Source organism: Sciurus carolinensis, chromosome 18 (assembly GCF_902686445.1).
Source record: "Sciurus carolinensis chromosome 18, mSciCar1.2, whole genome shotgun sequence".
Taxonomy (NCBI): Eukaryota; Metazoa; Chordata; class Mammalia; order Rodentia; family Sciuridae; genus Sciurus; species Sciurus carolinensis.
In genome coordinates, this window is record NC_062230.1 from 37,646,621 (window position 1) to 37,671,069 (window position 24,449).

A 24,449-nucleotide genomic window follows, 5' to 3' on the forward strand; every position below is an offset into this window, starting at 1 on the left:
GAGCACGGGCACAGGCTGTGGGGCGTGGAGGTCCCGCAGCCGTCTCGGAGCCCCAGGGTCCGGTGTGCGGGGCAGTTACCTGATGGCTGTTCGCGGCCGAGCCCTTCACAGAACCTCACCTTGGGGGAGACCTGCAGTCCTGAGATGCAAATGAGACGCGTGTGCCTCCGCGCCTCTCACCGCATTCTCAGAGGGTCGTTTTTAAAGACCCAGGCTCCATAACACGAACTCAGGGGTCGAGTTTTGCTTCCCCAACGGCGCCTCGGTGGGTGGTGCCCGGAGCAGCAAGGGCGCAGGTGGAAGGTGTGGCCGCCTCCGGCCTCCCTGAAGCTGCCAGGCTCCGGCCTTCCAGGCCCCGCCCAGATCCATCTCGAGGTCCCAGAGGACTTGCACCGCGGGGACAGCCTCTGGCCACGCGGGAGCCCGGGTGTGTTTGGCCCCTGGGACTCAGGCCCCAGGAGACCTCCAGGGAGGAGCCAAGGCCCAGAGACGGCAGGGCCACCCGCTGCTCTGCCCTGAGCCCAGCTCTGCCCACCCTTGGGAGCTGTCCTCACAGCAGCGCCCACGTCAGCTGGCGTTCCTTTCAAATCTGTCGCCCACAGTGCAGGAGAAACCGTGGGAAAGTCACCGTGAGTGGATGGGCACACCGTGGGAGCAGGCGAGGGCTGTCTCCTCACCTCACTGGACGTGTAGGGCAGGGTGGGTCCCAGAGGCTGGGTGGACAGTGGCCCTAAGGCCACAACGCCTCCCACTTCCCCAGCTCCCCCAGGACAGCCCTGGCCTCCACCTCCAACACGAGGGAGGCTTTTCAGTCCCATGAGGTGTGCAGCAGCCAGCACCCCTGGTCCAGTCCCCCAGGAGGGAAAGGCAGGGCCCTCAACTGAGCTACACCTGTCCCCAAATAAATAACTAAAAGGAGCAGGCGCAGTGGTGCACGCCGGTCATCCCAGCAGCTCGGGAGGCTGAGGCAGGAGGACTGCTCGTTCAAAGCCTGCCTCAGCGACTTAGTGAGGCCCTAAGCAACTCAGCAAGACCCTGTCTCTAAAAATACAAAAAGGGCTGAGGATGTGGCTCAGTGGTCAAATGCCCCTGGTTCAATCCCCAGTACCAAAAAATGTTTAAAAATCTAAAAATAAGTAATAATAATAATAATAAAGTGCTGGGAATGTAGTTCGGTGGTAAAGGTTCAATTCCCAGCACCAAAAAATAGGACTGCAGGTCCTCACTGTCCCCTGAGCACCTGGAGAGTGGCAGGTGGAATTCAGGAACCCGCCCCCTCAACAGGGCAGGTGGCAGCACCCAGCGAGCCCGGGAGATCTGTGCCAGCAGCGCTGATGAACCACGTACCCGTTCACCGACAGTCCACACGTCATCATGGGTCCAACGGCATCCCCCAGCCGAAGCCCACCCAGAGCCGCACTGTGAGCTCACCGCAGAAGGGTCTTAGCAGGTGCAATGGGCTTTGGAAGTCACCTGTGCCCTCTGCCCAATGACCAGTGTCCTTCTAAGACACAGGGAAGAAGGCACCTGACAACAGAGGCAGATGGAGTGATGTAGCCACCAGCCAGGAGGGCCTGGGGCTGCCCTAAGCCGGGGGAGGCCTGTGGGGGAGGCCCAGAAGGAGCCCCCAGCCTGCAGAGGGAGCCCTGCTCTGAGGGTTTGCGGGTTCCAGACCTCTGGCCTCCAGAACTTGGACAGGATGAATTTCTGTGGTTTCAGGCCCTCAGTTTTTGATCATTTGTTCCAGAAAACCTCAGGAACCAGTGCAGTGTTCCTGAGCTCTGTGCCTAAGAAGCGTGGTCCCTGAGAACCCACCAGCAACCCCTCGGGTGATTCCACTCTTTCGAGAACGCTCTCTCTAGTCTTGAGAACGAGAGCCGGAAATCTCAAACAATCCCCACGGCAACCGCCCGGGTTTCGGGAGAAGACGGTGGAGGCTCATCCAAGCCTACAATGTCCAGTGCGTCTGGCTGGAGCCAGTGACCAGGCAACTCGTTTTACAGAGGAGAGGGGCTTCCCGAGAGGGCAGGGTAGGAGGAGAACGACCAGCCCTGCCTATTGTTTGTTGTTGCAGATTTGTTGTTGTTTGTTTGTTTTCACATAGTGCAGGGGATTGAAGCCAGGGGCCTTTACCACTAAGACACAGCCCCCCCCTTTTTAAATCTCGATTCAGGGCCTCGCTAGGCTGCTGAGGCTGCCCTGCTCCTGCCTCAGCCCCGAGTCGCTAGGACCACCACCCCAGCTCAGCACCCGGGTCAACCCTGGAGAAGGCCTCCCGGCCAAGGGACCTCCGGGCTGATGGTGCGCTTTCAGATCTGTGGTTTTGCCACAGCCGGCAGCGGTGATCTGGCCTCAACATCCTCCAGATGCCGTGCTGTCTCACGGACACCAGCGAGGGCATCCTGGGGCAGGAGCCCGGACTCTGAACCGAGAAGCACTAAGAAAACAGAACGGCCACACACGTTTATTGAAGTGCTGTGTTCCAGACGCCGTGCTGGGGACTTTGCGACCACTTATGTCCCACTACAACCCCATGAGGTAGGCACTGCTGTCCCCATTTTACAGATGAGGACACTGAGGCACAGAGAGGTTAAGTCACCTGCTTGAGGTTACACAGCTATGAAAGGAAGGCTGAGCTTCGAGCCCTGGTCTAACGGTCATGTGGCCATAGGTTGTTTCTGTCCCAACTGCAGGGACTGAGGAACAAGATGGAGAAAGAAACCCAAGCCAAGATCCAACCCTTGTGGGTCTGGGGCAATTTAAAAGCCAAAAGCTGGGCAGTCCCTGCCTTGGGCTAGTTTTAATTACAGGCCTCCCCAAGGCGCGAGCAGCCTGTTGCCTTCCACACGGGGTCCCTAGCGGACACCACCATGGACATCTGCTGGAGCAGCGGCCCAGCTCCCCTTATCCAGGGAAGGATGGCCCTACCCAGCCCCGAGGCTCCTGGAGGCAATGCCGGCCACAGGCCCCCCAGCACAGGACACCCCATGCTGGCCCGTGCACATACGACTTCACAGGGCCAAGCGGACTCTTCCCTGGGCTCTGAGATGGGACGGGCTCTTTCTCTCAGAGACTGACAGCCTGTGGTTAACGGGTTTGGAGCTTCCGGCAGCCCTCTTCCTCACCCCATGGAAGAATGAGGCCAGTGTGCAACGAGATGTAGGGTCAGGAGGCCTGGGTGCCGTTGAGAGGCCTGAGGAAACTGGACTCCTGGATCCAGCACCCCAAATACACGACCCAGGGAATTCCCTTTGCTGCGTAAGCCAGTTTTAGCTGGGTTGAGGGTGACAAGCCAGGAGTCTGAGGCTCTCCCCTCACTGGGAGTGGGGCTGGAGCTTGCCTGGCGCTCAGAGACCTGTGACCTGCTGCCTTTGGGGGACCCAGGAAAGGAAAGGAAAAATGTCCCGATGAGACCCAATGCGGTCACTGGGGAAACTAATGTCAATATTGGAGCTAGTTCCTGGTCAGATCTTCCCCAGGGCAGACAACAGCCTCCCCGCCAAGGGGCGTCCAGATGCCTTATTGAGACCCCAGATCCAGCCTCACCTGAAGTCAGTCCTGTCCTGGACAGTTACATGAACCCATGAATGGTCACCCTTTTGTGTTTAAGCCACTTGGAGGTGGGTTTCTCTGAGTTACAATCACGCAAGGTCATAATCGAATAGCTCCCCAGGAGAGAGAGGCGCCTCCAGAGGGGAATGGAGGCAGCATGTCACCCTATCACTGCCTGAAACCTGGCAGAAGCCCTGGGCCTCCCCACCCTCTTCAAAGCAGTGGCAGTCAGGGTTAGGCCCCCAAGCAAAGCAGGATACTGCTCCCCGAGCCCTGCAGGGACTCGGCGCACTGCTACCCTCAGACGCTAAGGTGCCACTCGCGCCTCTGGCTGCCCTGCATCTTCCCCTTCTTCTGTGGGTGGGCGGGGCAATACGCCCTGGGGCAGTGTGCCCTTTTCAGGCCACATGATTGGCTCCAGAGATGCGCATGTGATCCAGGCTGGCCAATCTGTGCACGGCACCCCGCGCTGAGTCACAGTGATTGGTCTAGATTGGACACATGACCCTGGGGCAGTGTTCTCAAGCCCCAGCAACGGTCATTGGTTCAGCAATGGATGCGGGTCCCCAGCAGGCTGGCTAGAGGCGGTTCTGGGAGGCGGAGTGGAACTTGTGGGAGAAGTTCCCTTCTGCGGGAGCTGGAGAAGGGCAGGGTGCCCAGCAGTGACCAAGCCCCTGCCCGGGGATGGCCCTCTTGAGAAGGAACCCCACTGGGCAAGCAAGCAAGTGGTGGCACGGGGCTGAGCCCTGGTGACATCACGGAGTCCCAGGTCCCGAGAGACCCAACGTGGTGAGATTGACAAGGCCTTTTGTGTCCAGAGGGAAGTTCTGGCCTTGCAACCACAAGAGCCCTGACGGCCGCTCGCAGGCCAAGGACTGGGTCCTTTGCCATCCAGTCCAGACACCCGACTTTGGCAGCGTCTACACCAGAGGCTCCAGCCCACATGGTCCCAGGCCTCGGCAAGCTGGCTTCTCATTCTGCACACTTCCAGATGGCAGAGGCCAGTGGGCTGCCCCGCAGGGCCCAGCCCAGCTATCTGGAGACCAGGGAGCTGCCCTGGGACTGACCGGAGGAGGAGGAGGAGGTGGCAGCGCTGAGTTGGGAGAAGCCGCTGGTGCAGGATTCCAGGCTGGACATGGAGCCCCTAGGGAGGAAGGGCATGGGCGTTACCCTCTGTTGATGCTGCAAATGAGGCCCTAGGGCCCATCCCACAAGGCTGCCAACTGCCCCAGGGCCCAGGCCAAGTGCCAAGGGAAAAGCAGGTGACGCCATGATGAGAAATGAGTGCTCCCCAGCTCCCTGCACCCCATTCCCTCAGGACTTAGCCCAGCCTACCACAGATAATCCAGGGGCTTCCCTGGCCTGGCTCCCACCGCAGCCCTGGCCTCCACAGCCGGGGCAGGCTCCAGCCCTAGCCCACCACCCCTCACTCCCTGCAGCCACACCTGGCCTCCTTCCAGCACCTCTGACCCAGCCTTTGTGAGTGCTGAGCCCCTGGAGAAGCACCTGCTCCGGGACCCCAGCTACTGGTTCACTTCGGACTTCCGGTCAGAGCTGTCATGAGGACCTGCCCGACAGACAGTTTCTACGAGTGTTCTGTCCAAGGTGGCAGCCGCACAGGACTAGTGCGACTAGGAACTGCTGGTTGACTCCTTCTCTTTGCTACTTTCACGTTGCTACCGGAGGCTAGCGGCTCCTGGGTTGCCGGGTGCAGCTTTAGAGATTTGCTACTCAAGCTGTGGGTGGGACCAGCAGCCCCCCTGCACCTGGAGCTTGTTAGAGTCCAGAATCGGAATCTACCTTCTGAACAGCGCCCCTGGTGATGGGGATCACGCCACTTAGTTCTCAGTGTCACTTCCCAGAGACCCCCGTGCACCCCGTGCCAGGCCCCTGCTCCGAGCCCTGACAGCTCTGGTAAGCCCTGCAGCACTTCTCAGCCGCGTGCTCTGGGCCCAGACGCCAGGCTGAACTGGCTTCCTGCCATCCACCTCTGCCATACATGAACGCGGTGCGAGTGGGCTGAGGGCAGACCCAGGCTCCTGCCCAGGAGCGTCACAGGAATGGCCCTGAACTGGCTTCTCGGGAGGTCACTGAAGGAGAGGGTGGCAGACCAGCGTCCAGCCCACCCTGCCTCCGCGTGTCCTCCTGGGGCAGCCCTCCGGCACGTCCTTCCCAGGGGCTGGGCGCACGGGCTTCCCTGCAGGGCTCTGTGCGGAGGGCAGGCTCCGCTGCTGAGCTGTCTGACCCTCTTCCTCACACCAGGGCTCCTCTGAATCCCACTGGGCCTCCCTGGAGGGGCTGGCACACGGGTAGGGCAGAGCCCAGGAGGAAGCCAAGCCCAGGGGTGTTGGTGGCCCAGCCTGGATGGCAGGGCCAGGCCCTCCCTGGCCAGGCCCCTCCGGGACCTACCTGAAGTCCTGGGACGCAAGCACCTCACAGTAGTAGAGCAGCCTGCACTTGGGGCCGGGGCTGTGCAGAGCCGTCAGGACGTCATCCACACCAGGGAGACTGCAGGCCACGCTGCTGGGGGCACTGTGCATCTGCCACTGGAGCAGGTAGACCCCGGGCCACCTGGTCACATGGGAGCCCTGAAACACAGCGCCATGCTCTGTGAGGCCCTGGGTCCTCCCGGGGAGGGGACGGGGCGGGGGCAAGCCTTCTGGGCTTCCTGTGGCCAGGCCTGGAGAGAGCAGCTCTTCCCCTCTGTCCCTCTCTGTCCCTCTGGCAACGCACCAGCGCACCCTCCTCGAGGACCCCAGAAGCCACCCCTGCTGCGCCCCACATCCTGGGACCAGCTCCTGGGCTCTGCAGACCAGGAGGCCTTAGGGAAGGACTGGGTGGGGGCTCGGAGGAGGCTCCGAGGGGGAGAGCGTGTGGAGGGTGTTGTCAGCAGAGCGACTCGGCGAGGCTGAGGTGTGGCGTGGCAGGGGCGGCGTGTGCGTGCAGGGCAGCCCGGGCCTGCGGAGCTGGCTGTTGCTCTTGTGCTCTCGGAGTATGTGAGTGTGTGTGTATGTGTGAGTGTGTGTGTGTGTGTGTGAGTGTGAGAGTGTGTGAGTGTGTGTGTGAGTGAGTGTGAGTATGTGTGTGAGTGTGTGTGTGTGAGTGTGTGAGTGTGAGTATGTGTGTGTGAGTGTGTGAGTGTGAGAGTGTGTGTGTGTTTAGGGGGCCAGCAGGCACCTCGTTTTCTAGCTACACATCCATTTTCGTCCCTAGACCTACAGCTCCTTGCTGCGTCCAAGCCCAAGCCAGGTGGGCCTCAGGAATCACCAGGACAAGGTGGCAGGCACTTTCCGGGCCCCATGCCCAGAGGCTGGGGTCAGCTCACCTGGCGTGGGGCCTGGCAACCTGCAGCTTTGACAGGTGTCAGCAGAGTCTGAGGCCTGGTCCGGGGCCCTGGATCTGTCCGCTGACCTCGGGACTTCAGCACCTCCCCTGCCACCTAAACTACCTCCCCCTCTCAACTCGCCCTGCCCACTACCTCCTCCCTGCTTCTTCACTTTGCTCTGGAAGTCCTTTCACCACTACCCCCCGTCCCTCAAGGGGCTCATCTGCATTGAAGCTGCTTCAACTCAAGCCAGGACCTTCATCCTCCCTGCACAAGTAGTGCACCAAGTAGCTCCCCCAATTCACGCCCATCTGTACCCTCAGAACATGACCTCATTTGGAAATGGAGTCTTTGCAGATATGGATTTAGAGCACAATGACGATGTCCTTGTGAAAGACAGAAGACTGGGGACACAGCTCAGTTGGTAGAGTACTTGCCTGGCATGCACAAGGTCCTAGGTTCAATCCCAGCACGAGAGGAAGGAAGGAGAGAAAGGAAAGAAGGGAGAGAGAAAGGAAGGAGAGGGAGAGAGAGAGGGAGAGAGAGAGAAGGGAGAGGAACACGCAGGACAGAGCCACAGGAGACAGGGCAGAGATGCTGTGTGGACGAGCCCAGGAACCACGCAGCCAGGAGCCAGCAGGAGCAGGGGCGGGCGGCCTCTGCATTAGGGCCTCCAGGCGGCACAGCTCCGCCTCGCCCTGGTCCTGCCTTGAGGCCCCTGAAGGCAGGCAGTACCCCTTGGTGTGTGAAGTCACCTGGTTTGTGGCCACTTGTTCCTGCGGCCCAGGACACTAGTGCACTTAGAGCCCGCCACGATCCCCTTTCTCAGTTGGGGAATCGGAGGCTCTGACGCACACACGAGCAGCCTCTCCGCAGAGTCGCCCTGGCTGCCGTTTGGTGGATGAGCACCTATTATGTAGACACCGTGTGTCTCTCTCCCTGCTGTCCCGCAAGGCCCCTGAGGCCGGGGGTCACACCTGGTTTGCCTGCTGGATTCTGAGGCCCAGCATGAGGCAGACACGAGTACCACGTTGTGAAGGAAGGAAGGAGCCACAGAATGCAAACCTGGATGCTCTCCCCTTCCCGGCAGACCAGGGGAGCCTCCACGCGGCTGTAATCCGTGCCCAGGACCCAGCCTTTGTCCATCAGCTGCCCGCTGGGCCTGGCCCCAGGCTCCCAGGGGCCTGGCTTGAGTGCCTGCTTGGTGTGGTACAAGCTAAAGACCACGTCCCCTCGCAGAATGTCGAAGTCCCAGGTAATGACCGACTCCCCTTCCAGAATCTCCAGCGCAACCTGCATGGGGACAGGACAGCTCTGAGAGTCCCAGGGGACGGGGCAGGCGGGAGTGGGCATGGAGGTGCGGCCTCCCCGCCACAAGCGTGGTCCCCCACGGGCAGGATGGGCTGCTGCGGCTCCCGCTGCCCCGCGTCTGAGCACCTCTCTCTGAAAGGCCTGGGAGGCTCCACCCCGGGATGACCAGCGGGTGCCCAGGAGGGGGCGGTACCCAGGCTGGCCTCTTGCCTCTCAGCAGGCCATTCTGTGACCTCGTCACCTTACGGAGCTCCCTGGGTCAGGCTGAGGCCAAAGGCTGGCACCGCCTCTAGGTTTAGGTCCCTCCAGTGCCCGCCTGCGAGGACCTGAGCTAAGGTGACATGCCAGCCCAGTGGCCCTCCCAGGCCAGGCCCAGCACCTCGTGGGGGGCCCCGCGGAGCACGCTGGCCGAGTGGTAGGTCTCGCTCCACTGCCGCAGCTGGTCTGCCTGCTCCTGCTCCTCCTCAGTCAGATAGAGGGACTTGGGGACCAATCCTCCTTCAGGGACATTGCACTGGGGGTCAGACAAAACAGGTGACAGGTCAGGGTCCTGGAGGCTGGGCTGGCCTGAGCCACAGAGATGTCCTGTGAGCCCTGAGACAGCCTAGAAGAGCGACCCCTACTGAGCTGGATGGTGGCGCCCACGGGCCCCTGCCCCCCAGAACCACCAGCAGGGTAGGACAGTTTTCCCACTTCACAGAGGAGGGCCATGGTGGCTCAGAGAGGCCAGACCACTTGTCCAAGATCACAGAGCAGAGAGCGGCTGAGTCAGGGCAGATTCGTGGGAGTCCCACGCTCAGATCCTTACACAGTGCCGCACGGGGCTCGGGACCCTTCCCTGCAGCACCCCCTCAGCACCTTCTGCTGCAGATGGAGCTAGCAGAGGACTGCGAATTCTGCAGACTTCCCAGAACCAAAGGCCACCTAGTGGCTGGGCCTCTGTAGACCCTCTGACACCCCAAACCGTGATTCCCATCTCACTGGCCAAGCCAGGTGGAGGTCACCCTTCGGGAAGTGGCTCTCAGCCCCGTGTGAAGGCTAAAGTAACAATGCAGCTCACAGCAAGAGGAGAGGCCCTTGGCAGCCTGCAGGGTGTCTCCCTTAGGGAACGGAGGGGCATGCCCCCGGTGGCCACTGGCCATGGGAAGGAGCACCCGCCCGTCACTCCACCCCGGGAAGCAGCCGTCTGTCAGGGCACGTCTGGGAGACCAGCTCCGGGGCCAGGGTGGGCACTGGGAGTGGCCACCCCGCAGTCGCCACCCCGCATCCCGGGGCAGAGCCAGCAGGAACACTGCTGCTCAGCAACCTCTGGAAGGGAACACGGGAGGGTCTGGGAGACTTGGCCTGGTCTCTGGGCTTCTGGAAAATTCTGCCTATGTCTGAAAGAACCAAAGGCAGGCCCCACCTCAGGAGGCACTGCCCCTCTCTCGGGCAGCTTCTAAAGCAAGCCCCGTGCCCGCTCAGAGCCCAGGCAGCCTCAGAGGGCCCTTCCTCCCCGACCCAGGGCTCCTGGCCGCCAGGCCACTGCCCGCACCACACAGCCCGACACCTGCCGCCGGCCTCACCACGCTCTCTCCCCCCAGGAAGTCGGGGATCACTTCTTTGTCCAGATAGTCCACCAGGCCCCCGGGGCCCTGGTAGTTGCTGCCGCTGTAGATGAGAAACTTCTGTCTGGTGTTCTCGTTGATGAAGGGGCTGATCTGCAGTGGGGTGAGGCAAGAGGGGGTTGATCTGTTTATTTATTTATTGGTCCTGGGGATGGAGCCCAGGGGCACTTAACCGCTGAGCCCCAGCCCCAGCCCTTTTCAGTTTTCATCTTGAGACAGGGCCTCACTAAATTGCTCAGGCCAGCCTCAAACTTTCCATCCTCCTGCCTCAGCCTCCTGAGCTGCTGGGATTACAGGTGTGCACCAGCACACCCAGCCCAAATAGCCGGTTTTCAGTGGAACAGAAGAGCCTCAGGAAGACGCTGGCGTAGACAAGTAACACACCACCACTTCACAGATCTCTTGTTCAGGGGTGTGTGTATATGCACGTGTGTGTGCATGCGTGTGTGTGTGTGTTGTGTGCGCACGCTCACACATGCAACATGAAGTGTATTTCTTACTGTGGGTCCCGACCAAAAGCTTTGAAATCCCCACAGCCCCGGGTCCAAACCGTCCTTGGAATCGGCTACGGAGCCCCGGGAATGCTGTACAGTCCTGAGTGTCACTGTCACATTAAAGAAACAGGACAAGGGTCACACAGAGGTGCTCTGTCCACACAATGGAGGGTTCTCCGGCTGTGAGGAGGGATGGACAGCCAAGGCAGGCGTCCCCACCGCCGAAGAGACACCGGGCTAAGGGAGCGAGGCCAGACGTCGTGACTGTTCACAGGAATGCTCCAGAAGAGGCGGACCCCACCGAGGGAAGGCACCACAGGCCAGAGGAGAAATGGGGAGTGCTGGCTAATGGGCAAGGGGAAGGTTCCAGAAAAAGATCTGGAAGTAGACAGGGAACAGTTGGTAGTTCTGCGAGAACAGCAAAACAGCGGAATCTGTTCTTTAAAGGGCAAGCTCCGTGGCACATGAGTCCTGTCTCAACAAAGCTGCTATTTACAAGAAAGGGAAAAAGACCACCAGTGGGAGGAGCGGAGGAATCCCTCCCAGCTCGGCCTCCCACCCTGGAGGACCTGGTCAGTCTCCCGCTCTTACCAGCGTCCAGAGCACGGGAAAGACTCGGGGGGCTCGCACGATGAGCAGCCGGCCCAGGGTCTCGGGGTAGTTATCCTCGACCACCTCGATCATGCGCAGCAGGGCCTTCACCCCCGGCCGCCAGAGGTGCCGCATGTTGAGACCCTCCAGGTCCAGCAGGCAGGTCCAGGAGCTGGGGTGAACACAGACCCCTCGCTGCACCCGGCTCTGCCTCCGCCCAGTGTGGACGGGGGCGGGGTGGAGCAGGGGCCGAGGGACACTTCCCCACGGAAGTGGCAGCCCCACGCTGCCGAGGTCCAGAGCCCGGATTCCTAGGCCGAGTGCTGGAACCCAGGTCTCCCCTCCGCCCTTGAGAGCTGTGACCCGGGGCTGGGGACCCCGTCAGTGGCAAGCGTCACCACATCAAGCAAACGCTGTCAGCATGAAATGAGACGGAGAGGGAACGCTGATCGCTAACCAGAGCCAGCACAGCCCTGACGGCCGCCCTGCAGAGCCTGCATCCGGGCTCTGCCACCTGACGTGGGCCTGGGCCAAGTTCCTAACCTCTCGTGCCTCCATTTCATTAGTACGGATTCATTAGGAAAATGACCATCTTATCGCAGTGGCTGGTCCCTGGGAGCCTCTGCCTCCTGGATGTCCCCTTAACCCTGCTCACACCTCTGCAAGGAGGCCCTTCGTGACTCTCGGGTTCAAACCATCTGGGGTGAATTCTGCTCTGGCCAGGCCCTTGACTGACTGACTCCCACCCCCACCCAGTACCTGTCCTGAGGAAATCTCCAGATGGCAAAGGCACTTAATCTTCACAAAGATAAGACGATGGGGAATAAAAAGCTTACAGGGCTGGTCCTGCCCGGCAGGGCCACCAGGAGGACAGAAGGGATCGAGGGGCAGTAAGCACTGCACACACCGGCCAGGGTCTCGGCTCAGGAGCAGAGACTCCAGGGCGTGGGCGGGGCAGCGGTCACTGGCGGGCTTCCACACCAGGAGTCTGCTCTGTCCCCAGAGACCAAGGGAGACCTCAGGGCCAGAAAGCTGGGCTCAGGAGCGAAGTCAGGAGGCAGTGGGACAGGGCGGACCCCACCTGGGCAGGTCAGAGCCAGCTCTGGACGAGCACCACCCCCACCCACCAGGCTGCTTCCTCCCTGGTCAGAGCCAGAAGGACCGCAGCCCTGCCTGGCGAGGTCACTGCAGGACCGCGGTGGGGACGGTGACAGCCCGGCCTGCTTTCTGGCACACACACACGTGCAGTGAACCCCAGCTGCCCATCAACCAGGGGAGTCGGCGGCCCGGGTCTTGCCTGATGGGACGACCAAACTGCTTTGTGTTCCCTTCGCACCTCTTCTGTCCCTCCTCATTGACGGAAAGGACCTGCAGGGAGGACAGGGTGCTGAGCCGCCCGCTCTGCTGTTCCACCCAAGGGCGGCCAGGGCGGGGGCGGGGCGGAGGCCGGGCGACTCACGTGCTGCAGCAGCGCCTCCTCCCCCACCGCCTTCATCAAGCCTTTGGTGTCCATCTGGCCCAGGCGGAGGATGTAGAGTGGGCGTCCATCTTTGGGGGCAAACAAAGAGAAGGGACACCGGTGACAGGGGCAGGTCCAAGCCATGGGTGGAACGGCGGCGTCAGGGGAGGAGACGCCAGGCGGGGCTCCCCAGGCCCAGTGGGTGCGTGCCTGGCCAATACCTGCCTGCCTCCAGAGGGCTGACCCCCTCTCATCAAAGACCCTAACAACAGGAGTATTCAAATAAGGACAAGGGACACGCCTGCAGCACCTCCTGCACTGTCTCCGCAGCTCTTTTGGCAACCTGAGGCTGTGCCCCAGCCAGCAGTTTGTCTTAGAACAGGAGGACGTGAGCGGTTCCAGGGGGACCGAGACTGCACCACACGGAACCCTGAGTCTCTGTTAGCCAAAGAAGAAAACCAAGAAGAGGGATCTGCAAACACCAGTGACTCCTGTCCCTCCAGGCGCCTACTAATGTCCTCAGCACTGAACCCAAGGCCAAGGGCACCGTAACTCTCCCGAAGGACGCCACTGCCCCGGGATCCTCCCCCGAGGTGCACCACAGGCGCCCCACACGACACTCAGCGGACCCCTCTGGTCAGATTAAGCAGCAAAGTCGCCCATAGAAGGCACAAAAATTCAAACACAACCCTAGGTAAGCCACCACAGGCTCGAGAGTCACGTGAGCACCCAGCTCGGGTGTGCTTCCTTGGTCAGCCTCAGCCAGGAACGTGCACACCGGCGGCCCAGAATCTCACCCCTACACGCGTCCTTGAATGACCTTGACAGAGCCAGGAATACTGATTTGGGGGTTACAAATAAATTTTGGCAAGTAGGGGGAATCCATGATTAGCAAGGATCACATTAGAAGAAACTGTACCCACCAGTTCTTCAAGGGAGCCAAGCGCCTCCCCAATCGGTGTGCGTGAATTTATATATAAAGAACAGTGCCAAGCAAATAGTTGCTGGCTTTAATTTTTAAAAATCTAGAAACGATGTCCGTAGCAGGTGGAGTAGTGTCTGTGCACACACACACACACACACACACACACACACACACAAATCGTGTGCACCGGAACCCTAACGTGTGACCCTTATTTGAAAATAGAGTCTCTGCAGATGCATTTAATTAAGAATGTCAAGAGGAAATCTTGGTCTCTTGACCAGGTATGGTGGCATAGGCCAGTAATCCCGGTGGCCCAGGGAGGCTGAGGCAGGATTGCAAGTTCACGGTCAACCTCAGGAACTTAGGCTCTGTCTCCAAATAAAAAATAAAAAAAGCTGGGGATGTGGCTCAGTTATAGAGCACCCTGAGTTCAATCCCTGGTACAAAAAAAAAAAAGAGGAAATCATTCTGGACCTGGGGTGGGCTCTACATCCAACCACCCAGGGCCCTTAGAGGAAGAAGACAACACAGAGAGATGCCCCGATGCCCCTGGAGACAGAGGCAGAAATTGGAGTGGTGGGCCACAAGCCACAGAGCACCAGGGCCACCAGAAGCTGGGACGGGCAGCGGAGGACCCTCCACTCTAGCCTTGGAGGGCGCGCAGCCCTCCAGACTGCAGACTCCAGACTTCCAGCCTCCAGAACTTCCAGGGAACACACGTCTGCTGTCCTACGCCACCAGGTTTGTGGCTGTCTGCTACGGCCACCCTAGGAAGCACGCGGGATATTCCTGCACACTCAGCGACCCCAGCAAAGCGGGACTAACCAGCCCTGGGGCAGGCCCAGAACTATCCCATCTCCCCCTTCTTCACAGCGGGTAACACTCCAGAGGTGACCCGGACGCCCCCAAGAACCCAAAGGAAAACAAGATGTTAGCACAAAGCACGCGACCCCAGGTGCAGTTGGCGGTACGGGAACGCAGTCCATGCCAGGCGGGTGGCCACACACCTATGTCCTGGTAGTGCCAGCCTCCCGCGTAGAACTCCTCCAGCAGGGCTGGGGGCCGCCAGGTCTGCAGGAGGACATCCACCTGGTGCTGCTTCCGCCAGCTCAAGGACTGGCACAGCATCTCCCGGGCCTTGTCCAGGTGGAAGTCTCGGGCCCGCAGGAACCGGAGGATGTGTTCATCTTTGGGAATCTGAGACACAGAGAAAGACAGTCCAGAGAAGGGTGCCCCCAACCCACAGGTCAATCACAGGCAGCGAGCCTCCCGTCTCGCCTGCAGAGAGAGACCGTCCACTCCCCCAGCCCAGGGCGGCGGGAGACGCAGGCCTCCGACGCCTCTGCACTCAGCTGCCTGTCATTCCTCCCGGCTCCTGCTGGGAACGGGGTCTGCCTTGGGGCAACTGCTCCTCCTCCATGCTCCCCAAGACCAGCCTCAAGTCCTGCAAGACCAACCCCAAGATAAGCTGCCCTCTTCCAGCAGAATGAGCAGGACAGGAAGTGGCTTCTGCTGCCCAGAACAGGCTCCTGGAGGCGTAAACTGACACCGTGCCCCTTCACAGGGGAAGACAGAGCAGACCCAAGTCACTCCCCACCCGTCCCTGAGGTGGAGGAAAGAAAGACAAGCAGCTGGCAGCAAGATCTTACTCAGCAGAGCTGAGACAAAGTCCGCGCTTGGGACCTTCGTGCATCCCTCTTACGGGGCGACAGTGCAAAGGCAAAGCCCACGGCAGTCAACACCCACCCTCGAAGGAAAGGACAGAAGGGTATTATTGTCACCTTGCCACCAGGGGACACATTTTCCGAAGCCATCGAGGTTGTCATAACTGGGAGGTGGGCAGCTAATGGCATCTATTGGCTGGGGCCAGGGTACTGTTAAGCCCCCTATAAGCCCCAGACAGGGAAACCCCACTGCAGGTCGGCCAGCCCCAGCCCCAGCTGTGGCCAGCACTGAGGATGAGGAAGGAGCCTCAGCCCGTGCCACAGTGCGCAGGGCAGAACCGGTAAAGCTGTAAGGTTTCACATCACGAATGACAGGAACTCCGCATCTCGCCTCCCAGGCTGATTCCGGAGATTAGAAGTGCGCCCAGCACCCACCTTGCCTCGGTGGGTCTCCTGCAACCAGTGCCGAAGCTGGATCAGGCAGCTCTCCTGCATGGGCGTCAGCTGGCCCAGGCACCTCTCAATGTAGTCTGCATCCAGCTTGTCCCCTTGGAGGAGGAGAACAGGGTCTTGAGGGTCTTGAGGGCGAGGGAGACTCCACGGCCCCTCGCCCCGTGGTCTACCCCTTCTGCGGCCCTCCAGTGCTACTGGCCGCCTCTGCTCTGGAACGTGTTCCAAGCCAGGCTCCGGCTCCAGGCGACGGTCCTGAGGGTTCCACATTCCTGTGTCCAGGTGGTTCTGAAAGCTCAGGCCAGGACGAACCTGGACCTCACTCTGGGAGTGACTTCTCTGACCCTCGGAAGTGAAGAGTCCCCACCCTCCGGGGTGGTTCTGAGGACTCTGAGCTCCAGCCTGGCCCCAGGGGTTCTCCACCGGGTGGGGAGTCACCATTACCCCCATTTTGGATGAGACTACCCTGGGGCGGAGGGCGGTCGAGCCCCACAGGTGAGTAGACACCAGCACTGTGCCCAGCGTGTAGAGGCAGTCCACAGTGCCCAGTCCCCTTGGTCTCCCACTGCCCTGGCTCCCTTTTCCAGGTCTGAGGCTTGGTCCACAGATCCTGGCCCTGCAGCACAGCCATCCCATGTGTGAGGGCCTGGGGTCCCCGTGGATCACCCTGCTGGGCAGTCCAGGCTCCCACCGTCAGATCAGCCCGTGGCCAGCACAGAGGCCAGGCTCAGCCCTTAGCCACTATGCAGCCACGGCCTCCTGGTATCTCAGCAAAGCAGCGGCCCTGTGGGCACAGCCACTTCTCTGTGGACAGATGGCACAGTGAGAAAACAAACTGGATGCCCGTCCAGTACAATCTCTCAGCCGTTCCCCCAAACAAAGCCTGGACGTGGGGGTCACACTGACTGTGTGAGGAGGCCTCTGGGTAAATGCAGGGCGACAGGGGCCAATCTTAGCTCCCGCGGTCAGAGGCAGGCAAAGAGGGGCAGCAGAAAACACGAGGGAGGCAGGGCCCCCACAGCCTTCCGCCCCAGGCAGATGTGAGGGCCCTTTTCTCCTTCTGAGCACAAAGGCCCAGTGATTCAGAACAGGGTGGAGCGTGCTGACTGTGCCTTCTGCAGGCACCCTGAGTGCCAGTGTGCAGGTGGACAGGACAAATGAGGGTGGAGGGCAGGGCACACAGCCAAGGCGCAGGGCGTGAAGCCACCAGGCGCACACACAGGAGCGTGTAAAAACAAAAAGTGCGTGTCCAACAGTAACCAGCCAGTGCATGCAGTCAGTGCAGAATAAATTCTCATCACATGACTGAATCTTGTTCTCCCTAAACACAGCTCCAGATGTAGTATTAGTTACATGGTGTTGTCAGTCAAATATCTGGGAATCAGGCAGGCCTTCAGGTGTCAGTGGCCCAAAAGGAAATTGGACTCCTGGTGTTTGTACAATTCTGTACACTAGTTTGTTAGAATTTGTTTTTTTTTTTTTTTTTTTTTTTTTTTTTGCCTTCACACTGTATTGTGAACAACTTCTATATCCTTAGAAGACTGAACTGTGACAAAGTGCTATTTCCCTTAATATACAAAGAGCTCTTACAAATCAAAAAGAAATCAAGAACAGGAATTAACCAGAGAGGAAAACAGTCACTAAACATGAAAACAAAACTTGCCCTCAATCATGATGAAAGAACTCATCACTAATCCACCAATGATCATTCTTATTGCCTTTCAGAAGTTTGAAATATTTAATAAGATCCTGGTGGAGAGTCAGGGTGAGTAGACACAGTCACACACTTTAGGCAGTAACAATGATTAGTAACCTCTCCAGAGGCATAATTGGTAAACCTACCAAAACTTCAGCTGCTTACAACCTTCCAGTAAGTTCACTTTTTAAATGTTATGCTATGTTTATGTTTATACAAAAAAAAAATTTTAAATCCTTATGTAAAAACTGGATGCAGTGGCATATGTCTGCATTCCCAGCTACTCAGGAAGTTGAGGCAGGAAGATTTGCAAGTACCAGTACAGCCTGGGAAACTTAGTGAAGCCCTGTCTCAAAATAAGAAATAAAAAGGGCCAGATATATAGCTAAGTGGTAGGATGCTCCCCCCCCCAAGTTCCATCCCCAGATAACCACCCCCATTTTTTAAATGAAAAAATTAAAATCCCAAAGCACAAAGATATATGGCACATTCTTTGCATATTTTTAATTTTCACTATTGGTGTGTGTGTGTGTGTGTTGTGTGTGTGGTGCTGGGGATGGTACCTGGGGCCTAGCAAACCCAGGGTCTCACACATACTAGGCAAGCGCTCCACCACTGAGCTGCCTCCCCAAGCCCTCTTTATACTATTTTGAGACAGGGTCTCCCTAAGTTGCTTAGGGCCTCGCCAAGCTGCTGAGGCTGGCCTGGAACTTGTGCTCGGCCTCCCAAGTCACAGGATTACAGGTGCGCACCACCACACCCGGCTACTATTTGTATTTTTTTTTTTTTTAAGAGAAATAACCTAAATGTCCATCCAAAGGGGTCCATCTAAATAGACTAATTCAAAATAACACATAATAAATGCTTATTGATAAACGAATTGTGGAACGACCACACGATACTATGAACTACTAGGACATGCGCACTGACATCAAGTGTAAATGAGTGGAAGGCAGAACACGCCCAAGGAGCTGCCCGTCGCGTGATGCGGAGGCCTGAGTCCCCGTGGGTGCGAAGTCTGCGGGCCTCGGCAGCTTCGGGAAACAGCCTCCGGGCGCGGGGAGGCATCTCAGTTCCTACTCACGTCTTCTGAGTAGTCTGAATTTTTTCTGCCATGATCGTGCATTACTCATGTAATTCAAAATAGTAACAAGGCGCTGTGCGCCCCAAGTCAGCCAGAGGCGCAGGGGGCACCGAGGACCCAGGCCCTCCTCCCTCGTCCCTCCTCCCACCCGGCGGGCGGCCACCTACCGTCAGTTCCCACCGCCTCCGCGGCAGGGCCCGGGGCCCTGAGGGTCCCCAACGCCTGCGGGGGGCCGGGCTGGCTGCGGGCGTCCTCCTCCCGGACCGGGGCGGGCGTCCAGCGCGGGATGTGAGAGGTGCCTTGGGAGATGAGCTCGTTCAGGTAGTGCTCGATCACCTCCTTCCCCTGGGAGCCGGAGACCCGAGTCAGCGGGCGCAAAGGGGATGCGACGGGGCCGCCGCACCGCCGCCCGGCCGCCCGCACCTGGCCGGGTCCCTTTGCGACCAAGCCCTGCTGGGGGCCGAAGTGTGGCAGGTAGGAATAGAGACGTGCTGTCTGATACCGCGGGGGTTCAAGCCTCGGCACAGAGCAGAGACCCGAGCAGAGACCCCGAACTAGCTCGGTTTTGTATTAACACACCAGATAAAAAATAGCGAGAAATCTAATTTCACCTGTCAGGCCAGTCCCCAGCGATGGGTCTGAGCTCTTTAAACCAAGCAGTGACAGTTTTAACAAGGAAGAGCTCTGCAGAATGTCCCTTCTCTGTCCTTTGAGCTCACTGCAAGGGCCCCCAATACCTCCAGGTGCTGGAACAATGACCAGGGCGTCCCTGCTACAGGCCAGTTCCCTCTACAGGCCAGTTCCCTCTATCCTTTATCTCAGGTGATACAGCCACGACTAGAACACCCATTTTACAGGTGAGAAGACAGGCCCAGGAAGGCTCAGGCCCCCGCCCAGTGTCACGTGGGTGGCCAGGGGCAGAGTGGGTCTGTGCACCTTCCTCTGGGGACCCAGGCAGCCCTCTCACCCTCTTGACGTTGGCAGTGTACTGCTTCATAGCAATCTTCTCTAAGGTGTTCTCAAAGCCAAAGAAGGACCGGATGTCCAGCGAGGCCGACTGCTCGAAGCAAGTCCAGTCTTCGTTCTCAGGGTGGACCTGGAAGCCAGGCAGGGGCAATGCCAGGGTCTCACTATGGGGCACACTGTCCTCCCCAGGGGCTCTCCCTAGGCAGAGCCTGCAGTGGACAGCATGCCCAGCCTGGCAACACCCAGGGGCCCCCTTTCTGGAACCATGCAGTCTAAGCTGTTAGGGATCAGAGAGTTCACTCGTGAGGGGCAGGGGAAGTGTGGGTCCGATGGCTGGGCCCTGCTCCCTAAAAATACACATAGACAGGGGCTGGGGAGATAGCTCAGTTGGTAGAGTGCTTGTCTTGTAAGCACAAGGCCCTGGGTTCAATCCCCAGCACTCAAAAAAAAAAAAAAAAATACACATAGACATATAATCATGTGCACACAGGGCCGGGATCTGTCACCTAGCACACCTGAGGCACTGGATTCCATCTCCAGCACCCCCACAAAATTATATGTGAATAATGCTTAGTATAGTACATCACCTACTAAAGCTTATGAATAAATTACATCAGCAGTATATGAGTTTAAGGTATTTTAAATAGTTACATGTTGCATGTTATAGATTTATATGTATATTTTATATATAAGGATGCAGCACATGTCCTTCTATATGCACAGATACATAGATGTCAGCCAAAGAGAAAACACTAGTGGAGCTCCTACTGGGACCAGACGGTGCTCCTGAGAGAGCTCCCTGGGTGGCTGCAGAATGTGCAGGTTTCTGGGCCGCCCAGCTCTGAGCAGGGCAGGGCTGGGGCATCTGGGGCCTGACCTACACTAACTCCTGGATCCTCCCAGCAACCCAGTGATCTGCCGGGCAGGACCTGCCAATGCCCGTTGGATAGCTCTGGATGGTGTGGCCTTCGTAGCAGGGACCTGCTTTCTCTCATCTGCCCTGGCCACAAGGGAAGCCGCATGAGGGCGGAGATCAGGCAGATGGGTTCACGGCCCATGCCAGCGCTTGGCAGGGTGCCTGGCACTCCACAGATGCTCTACAGAATAATAATAATGATTGTTAAAAGGTAACTCTTGGGGGTAAAACTTGGGGGAGATAGCTCAGCTGGTAGAGTGCTTGCCTCAAAAGCACAAGGCCCTGGGTTCAATCCCCAGCACTGCAAAAAAAGGAAAAAAAAAAAAAAAAAAAAAAGTAAGTAACTCTAACAGGACTTCTTCGTGCCAGGCCCTGGTCTAAGGGGTTTGGATAGTAACGTTTTGCTTGCTTTAGCCCTCACCGCGACCTGTGTGGTGGGCGCATTTATCAACTCCATTCTACAGATGAGGAAACGGAGGCACTGATCCCTGAAGAGCTGCCAGTTTTAGCAGATAAAATACTAGATACCCAGTCACGTTTGAATTTCATGTTTTGGTGTAACGATATCCCAAACAATATTTGAAACATACTTACACTGAAAAAAGAAAAAAAAAAAAAAAAAAAAGCGGGCTGTTTATCTGCACTGGAAATGCTCCGGGCATCCTGGCTCACCTGCCCGCCGCGGGAGGGAGCGGGAGGAGGCGGGCGGCTCACCCAGTAGCTGCAGTTCTCCTCCACCACCACGCGGCTGGCGAAGGTCTCGTTGTGCGCCTCGATGAGGAGCGTCCTCTCCCTCCAGTTCAAGACGTTTCTCTGCACGAAGACCACGTGCTCCACGCCTGCGATCTGCAGGGGCCGCAGCCGCGGGGACGAGAGGAGGAGAAGCGCGAGTCCCGAGAGGCTCCCGTCCCCGGCCGGTCCCGGACACCGGGTGCCTGCCTCTGGATCCCTCACCAAGCCGGACCTCCGGGCCCACTCCGCCGCCATCCGCCCACCTCCACCACTCAGTCTGGGCCCAAGCCCTCAGACCCTCGCCCCACTCTGCCCCCCAGAACCCCCTAACACACACACCCGCCTGGCCCTGGACCAGACCCGGCACAGGTTCCAGCTTTCGGGCCCTCGTGCCTCCTGGACCTGGATCCCGCTCAAAGACCCCAGCGTCCCACCCCTATCCAGACCCAACCCATACACACCCCAGCCCCAGCCCCAGGCGCCCACCTTCCGCAGCAGCCGCGGGGCGTCCACGCGCAGTCGGCAGCTTCGCTCCACCACGTGCACCGCCCCGTCTGCGCTGCGGGACTCGCCCAGGACCTCGCTGCCCAGGAAGACCGGGATCTGCGGGCAGGTGGGGAAGCGCTTCTCGTAGGCCTGGGGGCAGAGCGGGCGTCAGGACCAGGGCGCAGCACACCCCCTGCCACTGCTGAGAGCCGGTATCCAGGACAGAGAAAGGCACCCCCAGCCTGGAAGGGGCAGTGGCGGCGACTCGGGGCCACCGGCATCTTAACACCACCTCGGAGCAGCAACGATGGGGTGAGTGGGCCCAGGCAGTGATTTGGTAAATAACATTGTGGCCCAGTGTTTGAGTTTCATCCTCAGAAGGAAGGGTGGGTCTCCCCGGACATTTTAAAAGAAGGCATTTCTCCAAAAAAGCATTTGACAAAATCTAACACCCATTCAGGAGAAAAACACTCAACAGGGAAGGGCAATTCCTTCACCTAATAATGGACCCCAACAAAAACCCACAGCTATAATTATAATTATAATTATAATTATATTTATAATTATAATTATAATTATAATTCTTATAAGGATAAGAATTATATGGCTATCAAGGGTGAGAGACCAAGTGCTTTCCCCAAATCAGGAGATGGCAAGATGCTGTGCCAGCTCTCCTCACAAGTACTCCACATTGTACTGGAGGTTCCTGGACACCAGCAGGCAGGTAGAGGGAAGACGGCACCCGGCTGGAAAACTGGCAAAGCTGGGTCTGTTTGCAGACGACATGATTTTCATACAGAAAAATCCTGACTACACACACAATTAGCCTAGAAGTAAGGTGGGCGAGGTGGCAGGGTATACATCAGATCCGTTACTAATCAGTTCTGTTCTCTTCACTAGCAATGAAGTTTTTAAAAGCCAATTCTGTTTACAATAACACCAAAAAGAATCATTATTTAGGAATGCATCTAGGAAAGGAAGTGCCAAACTTAAACTCTGAATGTGGCTGAAAGGAAGTGAAGTAAGACCTAAATAAATGGAAGACTGCCCCTGTCCATGGACTGGACATATCCCGCCAAGACAGTGCTCCCCAAAATGATCCACAGATTCAATGAAACCCAGTCATGTCCCGGCTGTCTTATTTGCAGAAATTGACAAACTGATCCTAAAATTGATGTGGAAATGCAAGGGACCTAGAAAAGCAGAAACGATCTTGAGGATTCGCACTTCCTCATTTCAGAGCTTCTTACGAGACCCCAGTCATCAAACCAGCAGAGTCATCGCATGCGAGGGCAGAAGAGATGGAAGGGGCAGAACTGGAAGTCGACAAATGAACATCCGTAGGTGCAGTCGATTGGCAAAGGGAGTGGAGAGAGATCTACGGGGAAGAAACGACCTTTTCAACAAACGGTGCCGGGATGACAGGAGTTCCGCATGCAAAGGAATGACATTGAACTTCAACCTCATGCCAGGTACAAAGCTCAACTCAGAGTGGAGCAGAGGTCTGAACAGACGTAGGAGCTCCGACTAGAAAACTTACAAGAAAACACGGGGAGGCTGGGGCGTCGTTCAGTGGTAGAAGGGCGATTCCTCCCACGTGCTCGAGGCCATGGGTTCAATCCCCCTACTTCAAAAATCAACACAGAACCCCGAAACCCACAGGAGCAAATCTTTATGATCCTGGGTTAGGCAGGAGTTTCTTAGATGTGACATCAAGATCACAAAGGACACCATCAAGGGGGTAAAAAGGTAACTGAGGGATTAGGAGGAAATTTTTGCACATTTTCTGACCTTTCTATGTGTGTGTGTATATATATGTATATCTCTCAAATAGGGGACTTGTATCTGGAATATACAAAAAACTATCAGAACTCAATATTAAAGAGACAGATAAATGTAAGGATGGGCAGAGGATCTGAACAGACATTTGCCAGGCGCGATACACTGCCTCTGGCGGATAAGCACGTGAAAGGAGATCAACATCAGTCGTTGCAGAACTGCAAACAGAGCCCTGGTGCAGTGCCACTGTGTACACTCCAGGACGGTGACAGCAAAAAGGAGCAGAGGGCAGCGATTGCTGGGGAGACTCGGAGAAGCTGGAACTCCTGCCTTCCCTGCAGAGGTGCGCGCGATGGCGCAGCCCCTTGGGAAACAGCCTGGCGTTTCCAACAGCACACCACAGAGCTGCCTTACAACCTAGCGAGCCTGCTCCCAGGTATACGCTCACAAGAATGAATGCCTGTGTTCACATAGAAGCTTGTGCATTGATGTTTGTAGCAGCCATACCCAGAAGAGCCCCAAAGTAGAAACAACCCAATGTCCTTTAACGGTGGAGAGGATAAAGAAAGTGTGGTCTAGTTGTCTGATGGAATATTATGCAGCTATAAAAAGGAATGAAGCCCTGGCACATGCTGCACGTGGATGGACCTGGAAGACCCTGTGCCAAGTGAAAGGAGCCAGACACAAAGCCCGCATGTGATATGATTCTGCTTCCATGAAAAGTTCAGAATAGGCAAATCCATAGAGGCGAAGAGAACTAGTGGTTGTCAGGGGCTGTCGTGGGGAGTGACAGGGGCTGAGACGGGGGCTGAGGGCTGTGCAGCTTCAGTGGAGGTCCCCAGGACGTCTTGAGACCGTGGCAATGGCTGCGCTAAGCAGCAACTGCGCCGATGCCACACAGTTGCAGGCTTCCCAGGAATGAATCATGTTGTGTGACTCTTATATCAATAAAGCTGGAGGGGTTTGGCTTTGGGTTTTGTGGGGTGATCAAATCCAGGTCCTCCCACATCCTAGGAGGGCTCTCTACCCGAGCCACACCCCCAGCCCAATAAAACTGTTTTTAAAAACATGCAAATATGTATGCACATATGTGCGCCCGTATAGATACGAGAACATGTATAATGCATCTGAGACATGTGCGAATATAAATACGTAGATCGCATTCCAAGCATGCAGAGCACGTGTTCATACATTTCTCGCGTGCATAAACAGGATGTGTATATATTCGGGTTTAAACACATGATTGTATATGTAGACGCATGAGATGTCTCACACATGAACATATAGGTAAAGAAGGAACTCATTTCACACATGAATTTATTTTATGTACTTCGAACTCCTGCCAGCGTGCAAAGCCCAGCCCCCCACTGGCGAGCCGGGTGACCTTGCACACTTCACCAAGCTCTCTGCCT

General features: G+C 57.5%; 1 protein-coding gene across 2 annotated transcripts in view; it reads right to left on the reverse strand.

Annotated features, from left to right (window-relative positions):
* Nucleotides 1–2,457: 2,457 nt before the first annotated feature.
* Nucleotides 2,458–24,449, reverse strand: part of Sec14l5 (SEC14 like lipid binding 5) — a 36,624-nt gene continuing 14,632 nt past the window's right edge. The window contains exons 3-16 of one of the 2 annotated variants that reach the window (XM_047532739.1): nt 21,259–21,408; nt 20,755–20,886; nt 19,126–19,254; nt 18,326–18,503; nt 15,364–15,476; nt 14,272–14,461; nt 12,340–12,428; nt 12,178–12,248; nt 10,881–11,052; nt 9,754–9,888; nt 8,568–8,702; nt 7,943–8,170; nt 5,962–6,140; nt 2,458–4,696 (exon numbers count right to left, since the gene is read on the reverse strand). In XM_047532739.1, coding sequence (XP_047388695.1) covers nt 4,585–4,696; nt 5,962–6,140; nt 7,943–8,170; nt 8,568–8,702; nt 9,754–9,888; nt 10,881–11,052; nt 12,178–12,248; nt 12,340–12,428; nt 14,272–14,461; nt 15,364–15,476; nt 18,326–18,503; nt 19,126–19,254; nt 20,755–20,886; nt 21,259–21,408 — 2,013 coding nt within the window. In that variant the 3' untranslated portion in view covers nt 2,458–4,584. The remainder of the gene's footprint in view (nt 4,697–5,961; nt 6,141–7,942; nt 8,171–8,567; nt 8,703–9,753; nt 9,889–10,880; nt 11,053–12,177; nt 12,249–12,339; nt 12,429–14,271; nt 14,462–15,363; nt 15,477–18,325; nt 18,504–19,125; nt 19,255–20,754; nt 20,887–21,258; nt 21,409–24,449) is intronic. The other variant, XM_047532740.1, reaches the window with a different exon arrangement.